Raw genomic sequence first — 19,002 nt, forward strand, 5'->3', positions numbered from 1 at the left:
AAAAAAAGTCATGCATCTGTTTCTGTATGAGGACCAGCATATCATTCTGTTCCGTGTCCACAGCGGTGGAAGTGGTTTGTTTGGGATTGACAGCATGCCAGACCTTCGTAAGAGGAAGCCTATACCCCTGGTCAGCGATGTCGTAAGTGTTGCCTCCCATCATTGTCACTGCTTAAAATCTCAGTGCTGTTCTATCTGTCAGTACATGTTTTTCTATCCTGTAATACCAGCACAAGAGAAGCATCTTGATAATTAAGGATTACATTTATAATTTCAGTGTTTGCTTAAGTCGATCTGTTAAAAAAAAAAGTGATCGCATGAGGAATCACCAAGATATCACCCAATGAGGCACATGTGAAACCAGTCTTATAATCTCTCTCTCCCCCTCTCTTAAACCTTTAATTATCAACTTGCTTGAATGCAATCATTTTCCTTGATCAGGCTATGGTAAGTGGAAATAACCCAATTGCCCCTCCCATGTGTAGTCAGAAATGTAAAGGCAAAACTGTATATCAAGTAGGACAAATTGCACTGCTTGTGCAAAGAAATTGTACAGTATGCAGCTGTCCTGCAAAAAATGTGTACTAATGTGCAACAAGGGTTTTATGGTGCAAATAAGTAACCATATGTCACCGTGCAACTGCACTGTGGTGTTCCTACTTGATATAATAACTTAAAACAATATTCCCTTCCTCTTATTCTACCTCTCCCCTTCATTCATATGATTGATTTTTTTTCTGTGGGGGTTTTATTCTCCACCCTTACATGCTGAACCATGAACATACCATCACTACCAGGGTTTTAACCCAAGTCACCATTGGTAACACACGCACCTGGGTTAAGTGTCTGTTTCTTCGACTGGTCAGTGATGGTTCAGTTCTGCCCATGTTGTCACCTCTTATATGACCTGTGTTGTAACAATCCTTACATTAGTTTTTTCCTTCATCCGCTTTGGTTTGGTTGGGGTGTTAAAGCTCTATGGGCCTTGGATTACTCACCTGGGTAGTACACTCCCTGGGTAAAGGGCCTAACAACTAATTTAAAATGTATTCGAACACTTACAATACTACACCAACCGTTTGGGGTTAGTTGAAGGGTTGTTGGTGTGTTACCATGGCAACTAACACTATTTTCCCCTGTCATCCAAGTCACTGGTCCAGGCCAGGAAGGCTGGAATCACCTCTTCCATGGCCGCACGCTCCTCCGTCAAAGACGAGGAGCTGGTGAGTACATCATGGGATACATATTACTCTACTGAGATAATCAAGACTCTTTTCAAAACTCACCAATGTCATATCTCAGTATCCTCACTCTCTGCTCTCTCCTCTCCCCTCTGTAGAAGAACCACGTTTATAAGAAGACCTTACAGGCTCTGATTTACCCCATCTCCTGCACCACGCCCCATAACTTTGAGGTGTGGACGGCCACGACACCCACCTACTGCTATGAGTGTGAGGGGCTGCTGTGGGGCATCGCCCGCCAGGGCATGAGGTGCTCCGAGTGCGGGGTCAAGTGTCACGAGAAGTGCCAGGAGCTACTGAATGCTGACTGCCTGCAGCGTAAGTACAGCACAGTGGAAGTTGGACTAAGAGGAGGTTTGTTTAAGGTCCTTTCGCGATGACTGAGCTTAGTTGCCTAATGCAGGCAATCACATAATTGACAGTGTATGAAACGTAAATGTCCATTTGTAATGGGTTTGTACTTTACAATTTTTCTTCTGATTGACAAGGTTGACACTTTTTTCCAGAATTTGTCTACAGAGTTTCTGGCTCAAACTTTCCTGTTAAATTACTTTTGCTTCATCTCCATCCCAGAATACAGCTGTCAGTGATATGTAAAGTACTGTGTAATTATGGTGTACCATCATTGGTTATGATTGATGTTTCAGTGAAGACGTAATTATACATCCACCTGATTTTGGACCGGAAAATAAATAGCTTTAAACAACTGGATACATATAAACAGATTTGCCAATTTACATTCCAATATTCACACACGGTGCCAAAAAGACAGTCAATTTACTTTAAGTGTGTGGTTTCTGATTTTCTAGGTGCTGCGGAGAAGAGTTCAAAGCATGGGGCTGAGGATCGTACCCAGAACATCATCATGGCCATGAAGGACCGCATGAAGATCAGGGAGAGGAACAAGCCGGAGATCTTTGACGTGATCCGGGATGTGTTTGTCGTCAGCAAGGCGATCCACGCTCAGCAGATGAAGACCATCAAACAGAGTGTACTGGACGGAACCTCCAAGTGGTCGGCCAAGATCACCATCACAGGTGCACAGACATGTTCCACAAACTGTTCTGTTCTACTGTAAATAGTATCTTTCTCTTCCAATCTGACTTTGTCCATGTCTCTCTATTGATATCAACCTGCCTCCTGTCCCACGTCATCTGCCTGTCTGCAGTGCTGTGTGCCCAGGGACTGCAGGCCAAAGATAAGACAGGTTCCAGCGACCCCTATGTCACGGTCCAGGTGGGCAAGACCAAGAAGAGGACCAAGACCATCTACGGTAACCTCAACCCTGTCTGGGAGGAGAACTTCCACTTGTGAGTCTATTTAACCTGGCCCTGTTAATGTCTGGGATCTTGTGTGTAGTCTGTAGTATTCTCTTGTAAAACTGTGGGTCCCTGTGGGTAGTAAAGTGAGTCCCTGTGCGTAGTAAAGTGGGTCCCTGTGCGTTGTAAAGTGGGTCCCTGTGCGTTGTAAAGTGGGTCCCTGTGCGTTGTAAAGTGGGTCCCTGTGCGTTGTAAAGTGGGTCCCTGTGCGTAGTAAAGTGGGTCCCTGTGCGTTGTAAAGTGGGTCCCTGTGCGTTGTAAAGTGGGTCCCTGTGCGTAGTAAAGTGGGTCCCTGTGCGTAGTAAAGTGGGTCCCTGTGTGTAGTAAAGTGGGTCCCTGTGGGTAGTAAAGTGGGTCCCTGTGGGTAGTAAAGTGGGTCCCTGTGGGTAGTAAAGTGGGTCCCTGTGCGTTGTAAAGTGGGTCCCTGTGCGTTGTAAAGTGGGTCCCTGTGCGTAGTAAAGTGGGTCCCTGTGCGTAATAAAGTGGGTCCCTGTGCGTAGTAAAGTGGGTCCCTGTGCGTAGTAAAGTGGGTCCCTGTGTGTAGTAAAGTGGGTCCCTGTGCGTTGTAAAGTGGGTCCCTGTGCGTAGTAAAGTGGGTCCCTGTGCGTAGTAAAGTGGGTCCCTGTGCGTAGTAAAGTGGGTCCCTGTGGGTCCCTGTGGGTAGTAAAGTGGGTCCCTGTGCGTAGTAAAGTGGGTCCCTGTGCGTAGTAAAGTGGGTCCCTGTGCGTAGTAAAGTGGGTCCCTGTGCGTAGTAAAGTGGGTCCCTGTGCGTTGTAAAGTGGGTCCCTGTGCGTTGTAAAGTGGGTCCCTGTGCGTTGTAAAGTGGGTCCCTGTGCGTTGTAAAGTGGGTCCCTGTGCGTAGTAAAGTGGGTTTCTGTGTAAGCAGGCCATGGCATGAGTAAGCCTCAGGCTGTCTAGGTTTCCTCACCCAAATGCGTGTGTGGTCTTAAGAACCCACGTCCTAATTGTCACACGCTGTCTGGAGCCTTCTGACATTGTCAGACACTCATTTATTCAGGGTAGTGGCACACATGGGTAATTAACTCTATCCTCGTTTGCCTTAAATGGCATTAGGCCAAACCAAGTTCAGTTGAATTATGGAAGAAGGAACTGCAATGTGTACATAAAAGCAATGTAATTACCATGCATATCTTTTCATGGTATCAAATCTTCATATTTACACTATCTTACCATTTTTTTCCCCCCAGCGAGTGTCATAACTCGTCAGACCGTATCAAGGTGCGTGTGTGGGACGAGGACGATGACATCAAGTCCCGGGTGAAACAGCGTCTGAAGAGAGAGTCAGATGACTTCCTGGGTCAGAGCATCATCGAGGTCCGCACACTCAGCGGAGAGATGGACGTCTGGTACAACCTGGGTACGTCACAAGTCCTCTCTCTGCTACAATATATTGTGTGCTGTATGTGAGAGGAAGGTTCCTGCCTGTGTTGGAGACCCGTGATTATTATGTTAAGTAAAGGTAAAGATGAGTCACTACACCACATCACTACACCACATCACAGCCCTGAGACACAGTAGTCTGGACACAATGGACATGTTTTTATTTAGAACTGTTGATTCAAAGGAAACATCCATTCTTTTCAAGCCCTGAATGCTGATTGGCTGACTGCCGTGGTATATCAGACCATATACCACGGGTATGACGAAATATTTATTTTTGCTACTTTAATTATGTTGGTAACCATTTTATATAAGCAATAAGGCACCTCTGGTGTTGTTGTATATGGCCATTATATCCAGGCACTCCGTTTTGCATCATACATAAGAACAGCCCTTAGTTGTGGTATATTGGCCATATACCACACCTCCTCAGTCCTTATTGCTTAATCTCTGAAGCCAATCAATCAATCTATACAGAAAACCAGCATAAAACCGCAAGCATTGCAGATGTAGAAGCACTGTAGCAAGGAGAACTCCCTAGAAAGGCAGGAACCTAGGAAGAAACCTAGAGAGGAACCAGGCTCTGAGGGGTGGCCAGTCCTCTTCTGGCTGTTCCGAGTAGAGATTATAAAAGTACATAGCCATTAAGGCCAGATAGTTCATAGATGTCCAGCAGGGTCAAATGATAATCACAGTGGTTGCGAAAGCCATTCAAATATTCCAGTAGCAGGCCAACTGAGGCTGTGGAACAGGGAAGTCTCTGTTCTTTATAGCCAGGGCAGTTCCGGTCTCTCCTCTATATAACTTGACATAGCATCCCTCTCCCTTTCACAGCCTCTCCTCAGTTCTCACATGCCTCCTCATTGTGTCCGAGAGGCAATTTTTGTTGTGTGTGTGGGTCTTTGTTGGGATCCACGTGTAAGTGCTTTGATTCAGCAGTCACTTTGAAGGAATATTCCCTTCTACTCATCTGATGGGCCTGGTGTGAGAGTCAAACGTTTGAGATTATCAAAAGGAGGCAGGTTATGTTTTCTTTTTTGGTGCTTTTTTTCATGCTGGACTCGTCAGTTCTTCAGTTCTCATAAATCCACTCTTCGAAGTTTCGCCGAATGCATATTCTGTTAGCTTCCTCCTTGCATCTGCCAACCCCCCTCAAATGTTTGTTTTTTTAGTCATACTCTATCATTAGTTTTCTCTATAGGAGGGCTGAAATCAACCCTTTAAACTAACAGATTGTTAGTTCCTGCACAGTGTTTTGTCTTAATGGACTATCTGTCAGAGGGCTAGTTAATGATGGGTAGAAAGTCTAGGACATCTTACAGTAACAAAGTGGGTTAGCTAGCATCATAGCGCATCTCAAATCAAATCAAAGTTTATTTGTCACGTGTGCCGAATACAACAGGTGTTTCACCTTACAGTGAAATGCTTACTTACAGGCTCTAACCAATGGTGCGGGAAAAACAAAGGTGTGTGTGTGTGGGTAAGTAAAGAAATAAAACAATAGTAAAAAGACATTTTAAAAAAGAGTAGCATGGCTATATACAGACACCTGTTAGTCAGGTTTATGGAGGTAGTATGTACATGTAGGTATCGTTAAAGTGACTATGCATATATGATGAACAGAGAGTAGCTGAAGCGTAAATAGAGGGGCGGGTGGTGGGACACAATCTGCCTCTCATGTCACCAGCTCTGTTCTAAATCCCAGCCCTCTTCTCTAGTCCAGTCTGTGTTGTGCTTGTACCTCATTACCCACTTCTCCCTTGGCCAGCAGCATTTTTCTCGACAAATTACCCAGGCGAGGACTGGCCCAAAGGCTCCTACTTGCACTGGATGAAAATATTGTCTGTCCCCACAATGGTCTTTACTTTCCCCTGGGCTTACCCTCACTTGTGCTTCCTCTGCATCTCTGTAGAATATGCCCTCTCTTTCTTCCTTTGTCCACATGGCTACTTTCTTCATCTGTTTTTTCTTGCTTTTCTATCCCTTTCGGAATGGGATGGTTAGTGACTCAGGAGGAGGGTGGCATGTTTAAAAAGCTCTTTAATAGAGAAAACTCCAAGGTCTAGCTCCAAACACTTTCCAAAAGTTAATTGTTTCATTGCCCTTGGTGCGTTTCTTTTCTTTCTCCTCATAATGATAGTCAACCTTTCAGGGATGCATCACAGTCTGTCATGGACTTCGTATCTCTGCAGATGAGATTCACCACACCAGTAACTCATGGTGTTGGTGTGTGTGTGATTAACTGTGCCGTTCTGAAGCTGCAGGCCTCATTTGCCTACTTGACTTTTTAAAAAGGACTCCACCATGATACTGAAACGAGCCTTCAAAGGTCTTGAATGTTAGTGGTTGTGGAGTGGTTGTGAAGTATGTTAGCCCTATGAAAAGGGAAAATGTATGTACATTTCCCTAGATTATCTGAAACATACATTTTAGCTAAGGTTTCTCATTGAATGTGTTCGATACCACACAGTAAAAGAAGAGATTGAAATACCCCACTGTCCCCCTCTCTCTCCCCTCCATCCTCTCAGGGGAGAGATCCTCCTTGATTATTATGTAGCACACTCCAGGAAGTCGACCGCTCCGACGACACGTACAAATTAGCCTAATAATGTGGCTGTCAAGGGAAATAGCCGGGTTGAGCTGCCGAACACGGCACTTCCAGAATAAGACCGGCTGTGAAGCATTTATTTGGGCATTAATATGGAGTTGGTCCCCCCCTTTGCTGCTATAACAGCCTCTTCTGGGAAGGCTTTAGCAGGGCAGAAATTTGACAAACTGACTTGTTGGAAAGGTGGCATCCTATGACAGTGCCAAGTTGAAAGTCACTGAGCTCTTCAGTAAGGCCATTTTACTGCCGGTGTTTGTCTTTGGAGATTGCATGGCTGTGTGCCCGATTTTTCTATACCTATCAGCAACCGGTGTGACTGAAAGGGGTGTCCACATCCCTTTATTTATATATATAAATAACACCACCTCATTCCAGTATTTTTATTTATTGTACTATTTTCTACATTGTAGAATAATAGTGAAGACATCAAAACAATGACATAACACATATGGAATCATGTAGTAACAAAAAAGTCAAAATATATTTTATATTTGAGATTCTTCAAAGTAGCCACCCTTTGCCTTGATGACAGCTTTGTACACTCTTGGCATTCTTTCACCCAGCATCATGAGGGTAGTCACCGGGAATGCATTTCAATTAACAGGTGTGCTTTGTTAAGTTAAATGTGTGGAATTTCTTTCCTTCCTAATGCGTTAGAGCCAATCAGTTGTTTTGTGGCAAGGTGCTGTAGGGGTGGTGTACAGAAGATAGCCCTATTCGTTAAAATCCATATTATGGCAAGAACAGCACAAATTAGCAAAGGGAAATTACAGCCCATCATTAATTTGAGACTTGAAGGTCAACCAATCCAGAAAACTTCAAGAATGCTGAAAGTTTCTTCAAGTGTAGTCACAAAAACCCTCAAGTGCTGTGATGAAACTGGCTCTCATGAGGACCGCCACAGGAAAGGAAGACCCAGAGTTAACTCTGCTGCAGAGGATAAGTTAATCAGAGTTACCAGCCTCAGAAACTGCAGCCCAAATAAATGCTTCACAGAGTCAAATTGAGATGGTTTGGGATGAGTCGAATGGCAGAGAGAAGGAAAAGCAGCCAACAAGTGCTTAGCATATGAGGGAACTCCTTCAAGACGGTTGGAAAAGCATTCCTCATGAAGCTGGTTGAGAGAATGCCAAGCTGTCATCAAGGCAAAGGGTGGCTACTTTGAAGTATCTAATATATATATTTTTTTTACAACATCAAATCAAATTAAATGTTTTATTTGTCACATACACATGGTTAACAGATGTTAATGCGAGTGTAGCGAAATGCTTGTGCTTCTAGATCCGACAATGCAGTAATAACCAACAAGTAATCTAACTAACAATTCCAAAACTACTGTCTTATACACACAAGTGTAAGGGGATAAAGAATATGTACATAAAGATATATGAATGAGTGATGGTACAGAGCGGCATAGGCAAGATACAGTAGATGGTATCGAGTACAGTATATACATATGAGATGAGCATGTAAACAAAGTGGCATAGTTAAAGTGGCTAGTGATACATGTATTACATAAAGATGCAGTAGATGATATAGAGTACAGTATATACGTATACATATGAGATGAATAATGTAGGGTATGTAAACATTATATTAGGAGGCAGACCTCACTACCCTCTGGAGAGCCTTACGGTTGTGGGCGGAGCAGTTGCCGTACCAGGCGGTGATACAGCCCGACAGGATGCTCTCGATTGTGCATCTGTAGAAGTTTGAGTGCTTTTGGTGACAAGCCGAATTTCTTCAGCCTCCTGAGGTTGAAGAGGCGCTGCTGAGCCTTCTTCACGATGCTGTCTGTGTGGGCGGACCAATTCAGTTTGTCTGATGTGTATGCTGAGGAACTTAACTTGCTACCCTCTCCACTACTGTCCCATCGATGTGGATAGAGGGGTGTTCCGTCTGCTGTTTCCTGAAGTCTACAATCATCTCCTTAGTTTTGTTGACGTTGAGTGTGAGGTTATTTTCCTGACACCACACTCCGAGGGCCCTCACCTCCTCCCTGTAGGCCGTCTCGTCGTTGTTGGTAATCAAGCCTACCACTGTTGTGTCGTCCGCAAACTTGATGATTGAGTTGGAGGCGTGCGTGGCCACGCAGTCGTGGGTGAACAGGGAGTACAGGAGAGGGCTCAGAACGCACCCTTGTGGGGCCCCAGTGTTGAGGATCAGCGGGGTGGAGATGTTGTTGCCTACCCTCACCACCTGGGGGCGTCCCGTCAGGAAGTCCAGTACCCAGTTGCACAGGGCGGGGTCGAGACCCAGGGTCTCGTGCTTGATGACGAGCTTGGAGGGTACTATGGTGATAATTAACTTCTTGCGTCGAGCCATCCCGGATCCGGGATCGTGACTACAGCCTCAAGCCCATTACCATAACGCAACGTTAACTATTCATGAAAATCGCAAATGAAATTAAATCAATATGCTAGCTCTCAAGCTTAGCCTTTTGTTAACAACACTGTCATCTCAGATTTTCAAAATATGCTTCTCAACCATAGCAAAACAAGCATTTGTGTAACAGTATTGATAGCTAGCGTAGCATTTAGCGTTAGCATTCAGCAGGCAACATTTTCACAAAAAACAGAAAAGCATTCAAATAAAATACTTTACCTTTGAAGAACTTCAGATGTTTTCAATGAGGAGACTCAGTTAGATAGCAAATGTTCAGTTTTTCCTGAAAGATTATTTGTTTAGGACAAATCGCTCCGTTTTCTGCGTCACGTTTAGCTACGAAAAAAACCTGCATCCAGGATTGTGTAAATCTATCCGCAAGCTCATTAGCATAACGCAACGTTAACTATTCATGAAAATCGCAAATGAAATGAAATAAATCTATTTGCTCTCAAGCTTAGCCTTTTGTTAACAACACTGTCGTCTCAGATTTTCAAAATATGCTTTTGAACCATAGCTAAACAAGCATTTGTGTAACAGTATTGATAGCCTAGCATAGGATTATCCCTGGCATTCAGCATGCAACATTTTCACAAAAACCAGAAAAGCATTCAAATAAAATCATTTACCTTTGAAGAACTTCAGATGTTTTCAAGGAGGAGACTCTGTTAGATAGCAAATGTTCAGTTTTTACAAAAATATTATTTGTGTTGACAAATCGCTCTGTTTTCTTCATCACGTTTGGGTAAGAAAAAAAATAAATAAATTAAGTCATTAAAACGCAAACTTTTTTCCAAATTAACTCCATAATATCGACAGAAACATGGCAAACGATGTTTAGAATCAATCCTCAAGGTGTTTTTCACATATCTATCGATGATAAATCCTTCGTGGCAGTTGACTTTCTCTTCTGAAGAAATGGAACGCGCATGGACCTAGAGATTACGCAATAATTTCGACCCAGGACACCGGGCGAACACCTGGTAAATGTAGTCTCTTATGGTCAATCTTCCAATGATAGGCCTACAAATACATCACAATGCTGCAGACACCTTGGAGAAACTACAGAAAGGGCAGGCTCATTCCTGGCGCATTCACAGCCATATAAGGAGACATTGGAACACAGCGCCTTCAGAATCTGGGGCATTTCCTGTATGAAACTTAATCTTGGTTTCGCCTGTAGCATTAGTTCTGGGGCACTCACAGATAATATCTTTGCAGTTTTGGAAACGTCAGAATTTTTTCTTTCCAAAGCTGTCAATTACATGCATAGTCTAGCATCTTTTCGTGACAAAATATCTTGTTTAAAACGGGAACGTTTTTTATCCAAAAATTAAAAGAGCGCCCCCTATCTCGAAGAAGTTAAATGCCGAGCTGTAGTCGATGAACAGCATTCTCACATAGGTATTCCTCTTGTCCAGATGGGTTAGGGCAGTGTGCAGCATTGTGCTTGAGATTGCATCGTCTGTGGACCTAATTTGGGCGGTAAGCAAATTGGAGTGGGTCTAGGGTGTCAGGTAGGGTGGAGGTGATATGGTCCTTGACTAGTCTCTCAAAGCACTTCATGATGACGGAAGTCGTTTAGCTCAGTTACCTTAGCTTTCTTGGGAACAGGAACAATGGTGGCCCTCTTGAAGCATGTGGGAACAGCAGACTGGGATAGGGATTGATTGAATTTGTCCGTAAGCACCAGCCAGCTGGTCTGCGCATGCTCTGAGGGCGCGGCTGGGGATGCTGTCTGGGCCTGCAGCCTTGCGAGGGTTAACACGTTTAAATGTTTTACTCACCTCGGCTGCAGTGAAGGAGAGGCCGCATGTTTTGGTTGCTTGCCGTGTCAGTGGCACTGTATTGTCCTCAAAGCGGGCAAAAAAGTTATTTAGTCTGCCTGGGAGCAAGACATCCTGGTCCGTGACAGGGCAGGTTTTCTTTTTGTAATCCGTGATTGACTGTAGACCCTGCCACATACCTCTTGTGTCTGAGCCGTTGAATTGAGATTCTACTTTGTCTCTATACTGACGCTTAGCTTGTTTGATTGCCTTGCGGAGGGAATAGCTGCACTGTTTGTATTCGGTCATGTTTCCGGTCACCTTGCCCTGATTAAAAGCAGTGGTTCACGCTTTCAGTTTCACGCGAATGCTGCCATCAATCCACGGTTTCTGGTTTGGGAATGTTTTAATCGTTGCTATGGGAACGACATCTTCAACGCATGTTCTAATGAACTCGCACACCGAATCAGCGTATTCGTCAATGTTGTTGTCTGACGCAATACGAAACATATCCAAGTCCACGTGATGGAAGCAGTCTTGGAGTGTGGAATCAGATTGGTCGGACCAGCGTTGAACAGACCTCAGCGTGGGAGCTTCTTGTTTTAGTTTCTGTCTGTAGGCAGGGATCAACAAAAAGGAGTCGTGTTCAGCTTTTCTGAAAGGAGGGCGGGGCAGGGCCTTATATGCGTCGCGGAAGTTAGAATAGCAGTGATCCAAGGTTTTGCCAGCGATGGTTGCGCAATCGATATGCTGATACAATTTAGGGAGTCTTGTTTTCAGATTAGCCTTGTTAAAATCCCCAGCTACAATGAATGCAGCCTCAGGATGTATGGATTCCAGTTTGCAAAGAGTCAAATAAAGTTTGTTCAGAGCCATCGATGTGTCTGCTTGGGGGGGAATATATACGGCTGTGATTATAATCGCAGAGAATTCCCTTGGTAGATAATGCGGTCAACATTTGATTGTGAGGAATTCTAAATCAGGTGAACAGAAGGACTTGAGTTCCTGTATGCTTTTGTGACCACACCACGTCTCGTTAGCCATAAGGCATACGCCCCCGCCCCTCTTCTTACCAGAAAGATGTTTGTTTCTGTCGGCGCGATGCGTTGAGAAACCAGCTGGCTGCACTGACTCCGATAGCGTCTCTCCAGTGAGCCATGTTTCCGTGAAGCAAAGAACGTTACAGTCTCTGATGTCCCTCTGGAATGCTACCCTTGCTCGGATTTCATCAACCTTGTTGTCAAGAGACTGGACATTGGCGAGAAGTATACTGGGGAGTGGTGCACGATGTGCCCGTCTCCGGAGTCTGACCAGAAGACCGCTACGTTTCCCTCTTTTACGAAGTCGTTTTTTTGGGTCGCCGGCTGGGATCCATTCCATTGTCCTGGGTGAAAGGCAGAACACAGGATCCGCTTCACGAAAGTCATATTCTTGGTCGTACTGATGGTGAGTTGACGCTGCTCTTATATTCAGTAGTTCTTCTCAACTGTATGTAATGAAACCTAAGATGACCTGGGGTACTAATGTAAGAAATAACACGTAAAAAAAACAAAAAACTGCATAGTTTCCTAGGAACGCGAAGCGAGGCGGCCATCTCTGTCGGCGCCGGAAGCAGTAGATTCCACATGATTCCATATGTATTATTTCATAGTTTTGATGTCTTCACTATTAATATACAATGTAGAAAATAGTACAAATAAAGAAAAACCATTGAATGTGTGTGTGTGTGTGTGTGTACAGTGGGGCAAAAAAGTATTTAGTCAACCAATTGTGCAAGTTCTCCCACTTAAAAAGATGAGAGAGGCCTGTAATTTGCATCATAGGTACACTTCAACTATGACTGAGAAAAAAAATCCAGAAAATCACATTGTAGGATTTTTTATGAATTTATTTGCAAATTATGGTGGAAAATAAGTATTTGGTCACCTACAAACAAGCAAGATTTCTGGCTCTCACAGACCTGTAACTTCTTCTTTAAGAGGCTCCTCTGTCCTGCACTCATTACCTGTATTAAGGGCACCTGTTTGAACTTGTTATCAGTATAAAAGACACCTGTCCACAACCTCAAACAGTCACACTCCAAACTCCACTATGGCCAAGACCAAAGCGCTGTCAAAGGACACCAGAAACAAAATTGTAGACCTGCACCAGGCTGGGAAGACAATCTGCAATAGGTAAGCAGCTTGGTTTGAAGAAATCAACTGTGGGAGCAATTATTAGGAAATGGAAGACATACAAGACCACTGATAATCTCCCTCGATCTGGGGCTCCACGCAAGATCTCAAACTGATCACAAGAACGGTGAGCAAAAATCCCAGAACCACACAGGGGGACCTAGTGAATGACCTGCAGAGAGCTGGGACCAAAGTAACAAAGCCGCCAGGGACTCAAATCCTTGTCCCACTGCTTAAGCCAGTGCATGTCCAGGCCCGTCTGAAGTTTGCTAGAGAGCATTTGGATGATCCAGAAGAAGATTGGGAGAATGTCATATGGTCAGATGAAACCAAAATATAACTTTTTGGTAAAAACTCAACTCGTCGTGTTTGGAGGACAAAGAATGCTGAGTTGCATCCAAAGAACACCATACCTACTGTGAAGCATGGGGGTGGAAACATCATGCTTTGGGGCTGTTTTTCTGCAAAGGGACCAGGACGACTGATCCGTGTAAAGGAAAGAATGAATGGGGCCATGTATCGTGAGATTTTGAGTGAAAACCTCCTTCCATCAGCAAGGGCATTGAAGATGAAACGTGGCTGGGTCTTTCAGCATGACAATGATCCCAAACACACCGCCCGGGCAACGAAGGAGTGGCTTCGTAAGAAGCATTTCAAGGTCCTGGAGTGGCCTAGCCAGTCTCCAGATCTCAACCCCATAGAAAATCTTTGGAGGGAGTTGAAAGTCTGTGTTGCCCAGCAACAGCCCCAAAACATCACTGCTCTAGAGGAGATCTGCATGGAGGAATGGGACAAAATACCAGCAACAGTGTGTGAAAACTTACAGAAAACATTTGACCTCTGTCATTGCCAACAAAGGGTATATAACAAACTATTGAGAAACTTTTGTTATTGACCAAATACTTATTTTCCACCATAATTTGCAAATTAATTAATAAAAAATACTACAATGTGATTTTCTGGATTTTTTTTCTTCTAATTTTGTCTGTCATAGTTGAAGTGTACCTATGATGAAAATTACAGGCCTCATCTTTTTAAGTGGGAGAACTTGCACAATTGGTGGCTGACTAAATACTCTCTGTCTGTCTGGTCTGGTCTGTCTTAGCAGATCTAGATTGAAGTAATTGAGTCACTGACGTGTGTGCCTATTGTTACAGAGAAGAGGACAGACAAGTCAGCCGTGTCTGGGGCCATCCGTCTCCAGATCAGCGTGGAGATCAAGGGAGAGGAGAAAGTAGCTCCCTACCACGTCCAATACACCTGTCTACACGAGGTACAACACTCAGTACATCTGTTCATACAGTATGATTACTGCAGACATCACATTAAAACTAGTCCTAAACCAGCCCTAAAAGCACAGCTACTTGTGGGTCTCTATCACACTGACATTATGTCTGTCTGCCTTCTAGAACCTGTTCCACCACTCAACAGACATTCTGGGCCAGGGGATAGTAAGGATCCCCGATGCTAAAGGAGACGATGCCTGGAAGGTGTACTTTGACGAGGTGTCACAGGAGATAGTGGATGAGTTCGCCATGCGCTACGGGATCGAGTCCATCTACCAGGCCATGACGTGAGTCAGAGGGAGCAGACCACTCTCTCGTGCACTGTCTCTCTCGCACACTCTCCATCTTGCTCTCTGTCTGTCTCCCCTTCTCCCCCCTCTCTCTACTATGAAATAACCATTTGGTGCTGTTGTCATTCTCTGGCTGCCTCCAAATTAAGGAAAGTCAATTATAAATGGTCTTAGAATGGATCTGTCTCCATGAGGTGCCATTCTCCATACAGATGCCTGTTAACTGGGTCCATCATTCACATAAAGCACACTCAGGTGGCCATCCCTCAGCTAGAATGGGGCAGGGGCTTGATGGGAGAAATGAAACAGCCGTCCCGCATAGGGAGGATTCATTCGGTGTAAGCCTGATCCCAGTGAGGGTGCTAGGTAGCTAAACATAGATTGTTATGTTGTTATAACATGCATAACGTCCCATAATATTCTATACTGTAGATTATTTTGTCCCACAATGAAAGAACATGTCCATCTTGTGTAAATTGGTTCAAATTACATAAACAAATTGATTCCATTAACATTTTGACCTGAACATTACATCAGTCATTATGATTTGTGTACAAGAGACATAATAAATACATGAATGAATAGAATCCATCAACAAACAGCATCATGTCCCATTGAGCTGCTGTCTCTGAGCCCTCCCTGACAGTAGTGCCCTCTGCTGGTGTGTTTAGAAACTTTGCCTGCCTCTCCTCTAAGTACATGTGTCCTGGTGTTCCCGCTGTGATGAGCACCCTGCTCGCCAACATCAATGCCTTCTACGCCCACACTACCGCTTCCACCAACGTCTCCGCCTCTGACCGCTTTTCCGCCTCCAACTTTGGAGTGAGTATTGCCTGACTGACATCCCTCTCCACAATTACACCATCTTGGCTTCTACCCTGTTTTATAACACAGGATGCCTTTTTCTGAATGTATGTTTTTGTTTCCCCATCTCTCTATCATGTACAAATGTCTCTATCCTCTATAGGTCCAGATTACAGGCTCTGTTTTTACTTCTATTTTTCTTTCTCTCCAACAGAAAGAGCGCTTTGTCAAGCTCTTGGATCAACTCCACAACTCCTTACGCATTGACCTCTCCACATACAGGGTGAGTTACACATATTTCACCTGAACCTCAAAATGCACTTGTTGGTTGAACTACATCTTCCCCCTTTTATCTCTGTGTTCCTAATGGTCCCCTTTTCTTCTCATCCAGAACAACTTTCCTGCGAGCAGTAAGGACCGTCTCCAAGACCTCAAGTCCACTGTAGACCTCCTGACTAGCATCACCTTCTTCAGGATGAAGGTAGTCTTACACCAGGGTTCAGAAGGAAATGAAACACACAGACTCAGGGTTCGGTTCTCAGTATAAAACAATCCAGATGTACTCCTATCTCTGGTAGAACAGATAGCTCTGTTATCTTCCTTAGTACAGATATCTGTAATCAGTGTGTTATGACAGTAACTCCCCACCTAAAATAATGACTGTTGATAGTGCTATGCAAGCCCTCTCTCTGTCTCTCTCTGTCTCTCTGTCTCTCTGTCTCTCTGTCTCTCTGTCTCTCTCTGTCTATGTCTCTCTCTGTGTCTCTCTCTGTGTCTCTGTCTCTCTCTCTCCTCTCAATGAAAATGCTCACCATTTCCCTCTGGCGTCCAGGTCCAGGAACTGCAGAGTCCCCCCAGAGCCAGTCAGGTGGTGAGGGACTGTGTCAAGGCCTGTCTCAACTCCACCTACGACTACATCTTCAACAACTGCCAGGAGCTGTACAGCCGCCAGTACCAGCTGCTGGACACAGTGAGTCACTCAGACCCACTCAGGTTCTACTCACTTTCTACTGCAGTGCCATGTATGTGATATCGACAGAAGTATATTTTCTGGGTGAGAACCACATTCATGTAAAGCTTAGAGAGGATCTCTTGTTAAATAATGCTGAAGTAATATGGTTACAGGTTCATCTGCCTCACCTAAAGCCCATTCTGGTGGGAAGCTGCTATAGACCACCAAGTGCTAACAGTCAGTATCTCAATAACGTGTGAAATGCTTGATAATGTATGTGATATCAACAGACAGGTATTTTTTCTGCGAGATGTAAGTATTGACTGGCTTTCAAGCTGCCCACTCAAGAAAAAGCTTCAGTGTCTGTAATCTGGTACAGGTTATCAGTCAACCTACCAGGGTAGTTACAAACGGCACAGGAATTGTTTAAAGCAGTATCCAAATCCATCGGATGTAGTGATCACAATAGTAGCCATATCTAGGAAAACAAAAATGTCAAATCCTGGGCCGAAAATAGTGTATAAGGGGTCATACAATAAGTTTTGTAGTGATTCCTATATTGTGATATTTGTTGGTCTGTGGTGTGTAATGAGGAGCAGCCAGATGCTGCACTTGACACATTTACAAAATTGCTTATTCCAGTTACTAATAAGCATGCACCCATTAAGAAAGTGACTGTAAACACTGTTAAATCCCTGTGGATTGTTGAGGAATTGAAAGACATTCAACAAGCACAGCACTTACACAAATTGCTTATGATTGGCTGAGAGAAATGTATGATAAAAGATGCTGTTTTGTTGGACTTCAGTGGCTTTTGACATTATCGATCATAGTCTGCTGATGGAAAAACATATGTGTTATGGCTTTACACCCCCTGCTATATTGTGGATAAAGAGTTACCTGTCTAACAGAACAGAGGGTGTTCTTTAATGCCAGTTCGCAATTGTAAATGAGAACTTGTTCTCAACTTGCCTTCCTGGTTAAATAAAGATGAAATAAAAATAAAATAAATAAAATGGAAATCTCTCCAACATAATCCAGGGAGAATCAGGAATTCCCCAGGGCAGCTGTCTAGGCCCCTTAATTTTTTTTTACACAAACGGACTAAATGCAGGTTATTCATATGACAAGGGATATTACTTTAATCCAGCAGTGTTGTGTTTCATGCAGTGTTTTGTCTGACTTGGAGTGTGGTTATGGTTGTGTTCTGGCTCAGAACAAGCTGTGTTAGTTTGACTGTGTGGTTGTGTTCTTGTCCAGCACAAAGAGGATCTTCCCCTGGAGGAGCAGGGCCCCAGCATCAAGAACCTGGACTTCTGGCCCAAACTGATCACCCTCATCGTCTCCATCGTAGAGGAGGACAGGAACTCCTACACACCCGTCCTCAGCCAGTTAGTATTAAATTACTATTACCTAACTAATGTACTAATGATTTCTGTTTTAATGTTCTATTTCCAGTATCTAATGCTGCTCTGTGCCATTTCTCCTCCAGGTTCCCTCAGGAGCTGAATGTGGGGAAGGTGTGTGCTGAGGTAATGTGGATGCTGTTCTCCCAGGACATGAAGTATGCCATGGAGGGTGAGTCTCCACAGATTCCCTCTCAGGAGCCATGCAGACATGTCCCCTATCTGGGTCATTTTGGGGTCAAGGTCCTAAACCACTGCTACTATATCCTAGACTTTGTTGGCCCTACTTGGGCCCTTTTTCTGGGTGTGTTTGCACATTTTGTAGCTATATGGTGAAAGAATGAGCCCAAGAGGATACCTGTGGATTGTACTGTAGACCCTAAGCAACAGTAAAAGGAAAATACATCTCCCCAGTCTATGCCGGCTCCACTCGCTGTCTGTGACTCTTTCTCTGTCTCAGCCTTGTCTGTCTTTTCTCCTTTGTCTGTCTTTCAGTAATGGATAATGTTGATCATTACCAGTGGCTTCAGGGTAAGACTGACAAGTGAGACGATAGAGTAGACCCTCTTATTATGCTATGCTACAGTAGGTGACAGTTTTCTCTTAGCCATTAGTAATCATGTATTTTAGTGTTGAATATAATTTGACTTTTACCACACCGACTCCAAAGCAAATCAGGTGCGGAAAATAGGTTTATTCAAATAGGACAAATTATGCTTTGAAGTAGATGATCATTCTCCCCTGTCCTCAGTGAAGCTCTCCTGAGACTCTCTGCTGTGGTTCTTTCCTGTGATTTTCTCCCCAGAACAAAGAGACAGGATCTAGTTTTATAACCCAGCCTGTGGTGACCAATTAGAAGTCCTTGCAGTACAACTGGGCCAATGGCCAAATATTGAGTATCCTATTTCAGGCTCACCGTATAGACAAATTCCTCCCATGTCTCTGACCCATTGATAAATAATTCCCTATTACAGAAAAAACACTATTTCCCATGATCGTTAATTCTATTGGCTTTATTCATAGTCTGGCAAGCCATTTGTATTCATCAGTTCTGTATGGCTCATCTCCATCTTTTCACTTCTATCTTGCTATATTTCTTTCTACTTCTTCTTCTCTTTCATTTCCTTCCTTCGTCCTTGCTCATTTCTCTGTATTATATTCACATCTGAATTCCACTGTCTTTAGGCAGATGTTTTATGCTGGTAAGAGCTTCAACCCCCCCATTACTCCCCTAGTCCTGTTCTCCTCCCAGAACCCCACAATCCCCGACAGTTAGATCTGTGTTTCCAGGGAAAACTGCCATTTCCAATGGAGATGGCGAGTTAATTATCTAGGGAAGGCCATTGTTTGTTTCTTTCACTGTGGTAAAA

At 43.9% G+C, this 19,002-nt stretch overlaps 1 protein-coding gene across 4 annotated transcripts in view; it reads left to right on the top strand.

Moving 5' to 3' along the window:
• The window catches only part of LOC110509879 (protein unc-13 homolog B), a 129,791-nt gene that overhangs the window by 73,969 nt on the left and 36,820 nt on the right, over window positions 1-19,002 (top strand). For 2 of the 4 annotated variants that reach the window (XM_036967423.1, XM_036967424.1), the window contains exons 12-26: window positions 64-142; window positions 442-447; window positions 1,149-1,223; window positions 1,340-1,559; window positions 2,051-2,278; window positions 2,410-2,551; window positions 3,769-3,938; window positions 14,052-14,167; window positions 14,304-14,467; window positions 15,142-15,292; window positions 15,489-15,557; window positions 15,666-15,755; window positions 16,107-16,244; window positions 17,487-17,617; window positions 17,719-17,804. In XM_036967423.1, coding sequence (XP_036823318.1) covers window positions 64-142; window positions 442-447; window positions 1,149-1,223; window positions 1,340-1,559; window positions 2,051-2,278; window positions 2,410-2,551; window positions 3,769-3,938; window positions 14,052-14,167; window positions 14,304-14,467; window positions 15,142-15,292; window positions 15,489-15,557; window positions 15,666-15,755; window positions 16,107-16,244; window positions 17,487-17,617; window positions 17,719-17,804 — 1,865 coding nt within the window. The remainder of the gene's footprint in view (window positions 1-63; window positions 143-441; window positions 448-1,148; window positions 1,224-1,339; window positions 1,560-2,050; window positions 2,279-2,409; window positions 2,552-3,768; window positions 3,939-14,051; window positions 14,168-14,303; window positions 14,468-15,141; window positions 15,293-15,488; window positions 15,558-15,665; window positions 15,756-16,106; window positions 16,245-17,486; window positions 17,618-17,718; window positions 17,805-19,002) is intronic. The other 2 variants (XM_021591059.2, XM_021591060.2) reach the window with 1 other exon arrangement.

This window comes from Oncorhynchus mykiss, chromosome Y, assembly GCF_013265735.2.
Source record: "Oncorhynchus mykiss isolate Arlee chromosome Y, USDA_OmykA_1.1, whole genome shotgun sequence".
NCBI lineage: Eukaryota > Metazoa > Chordata > Actinopteri > Salmoniformes > Salmonidae > Oncorhynchus > Oncorhynchus mykiss.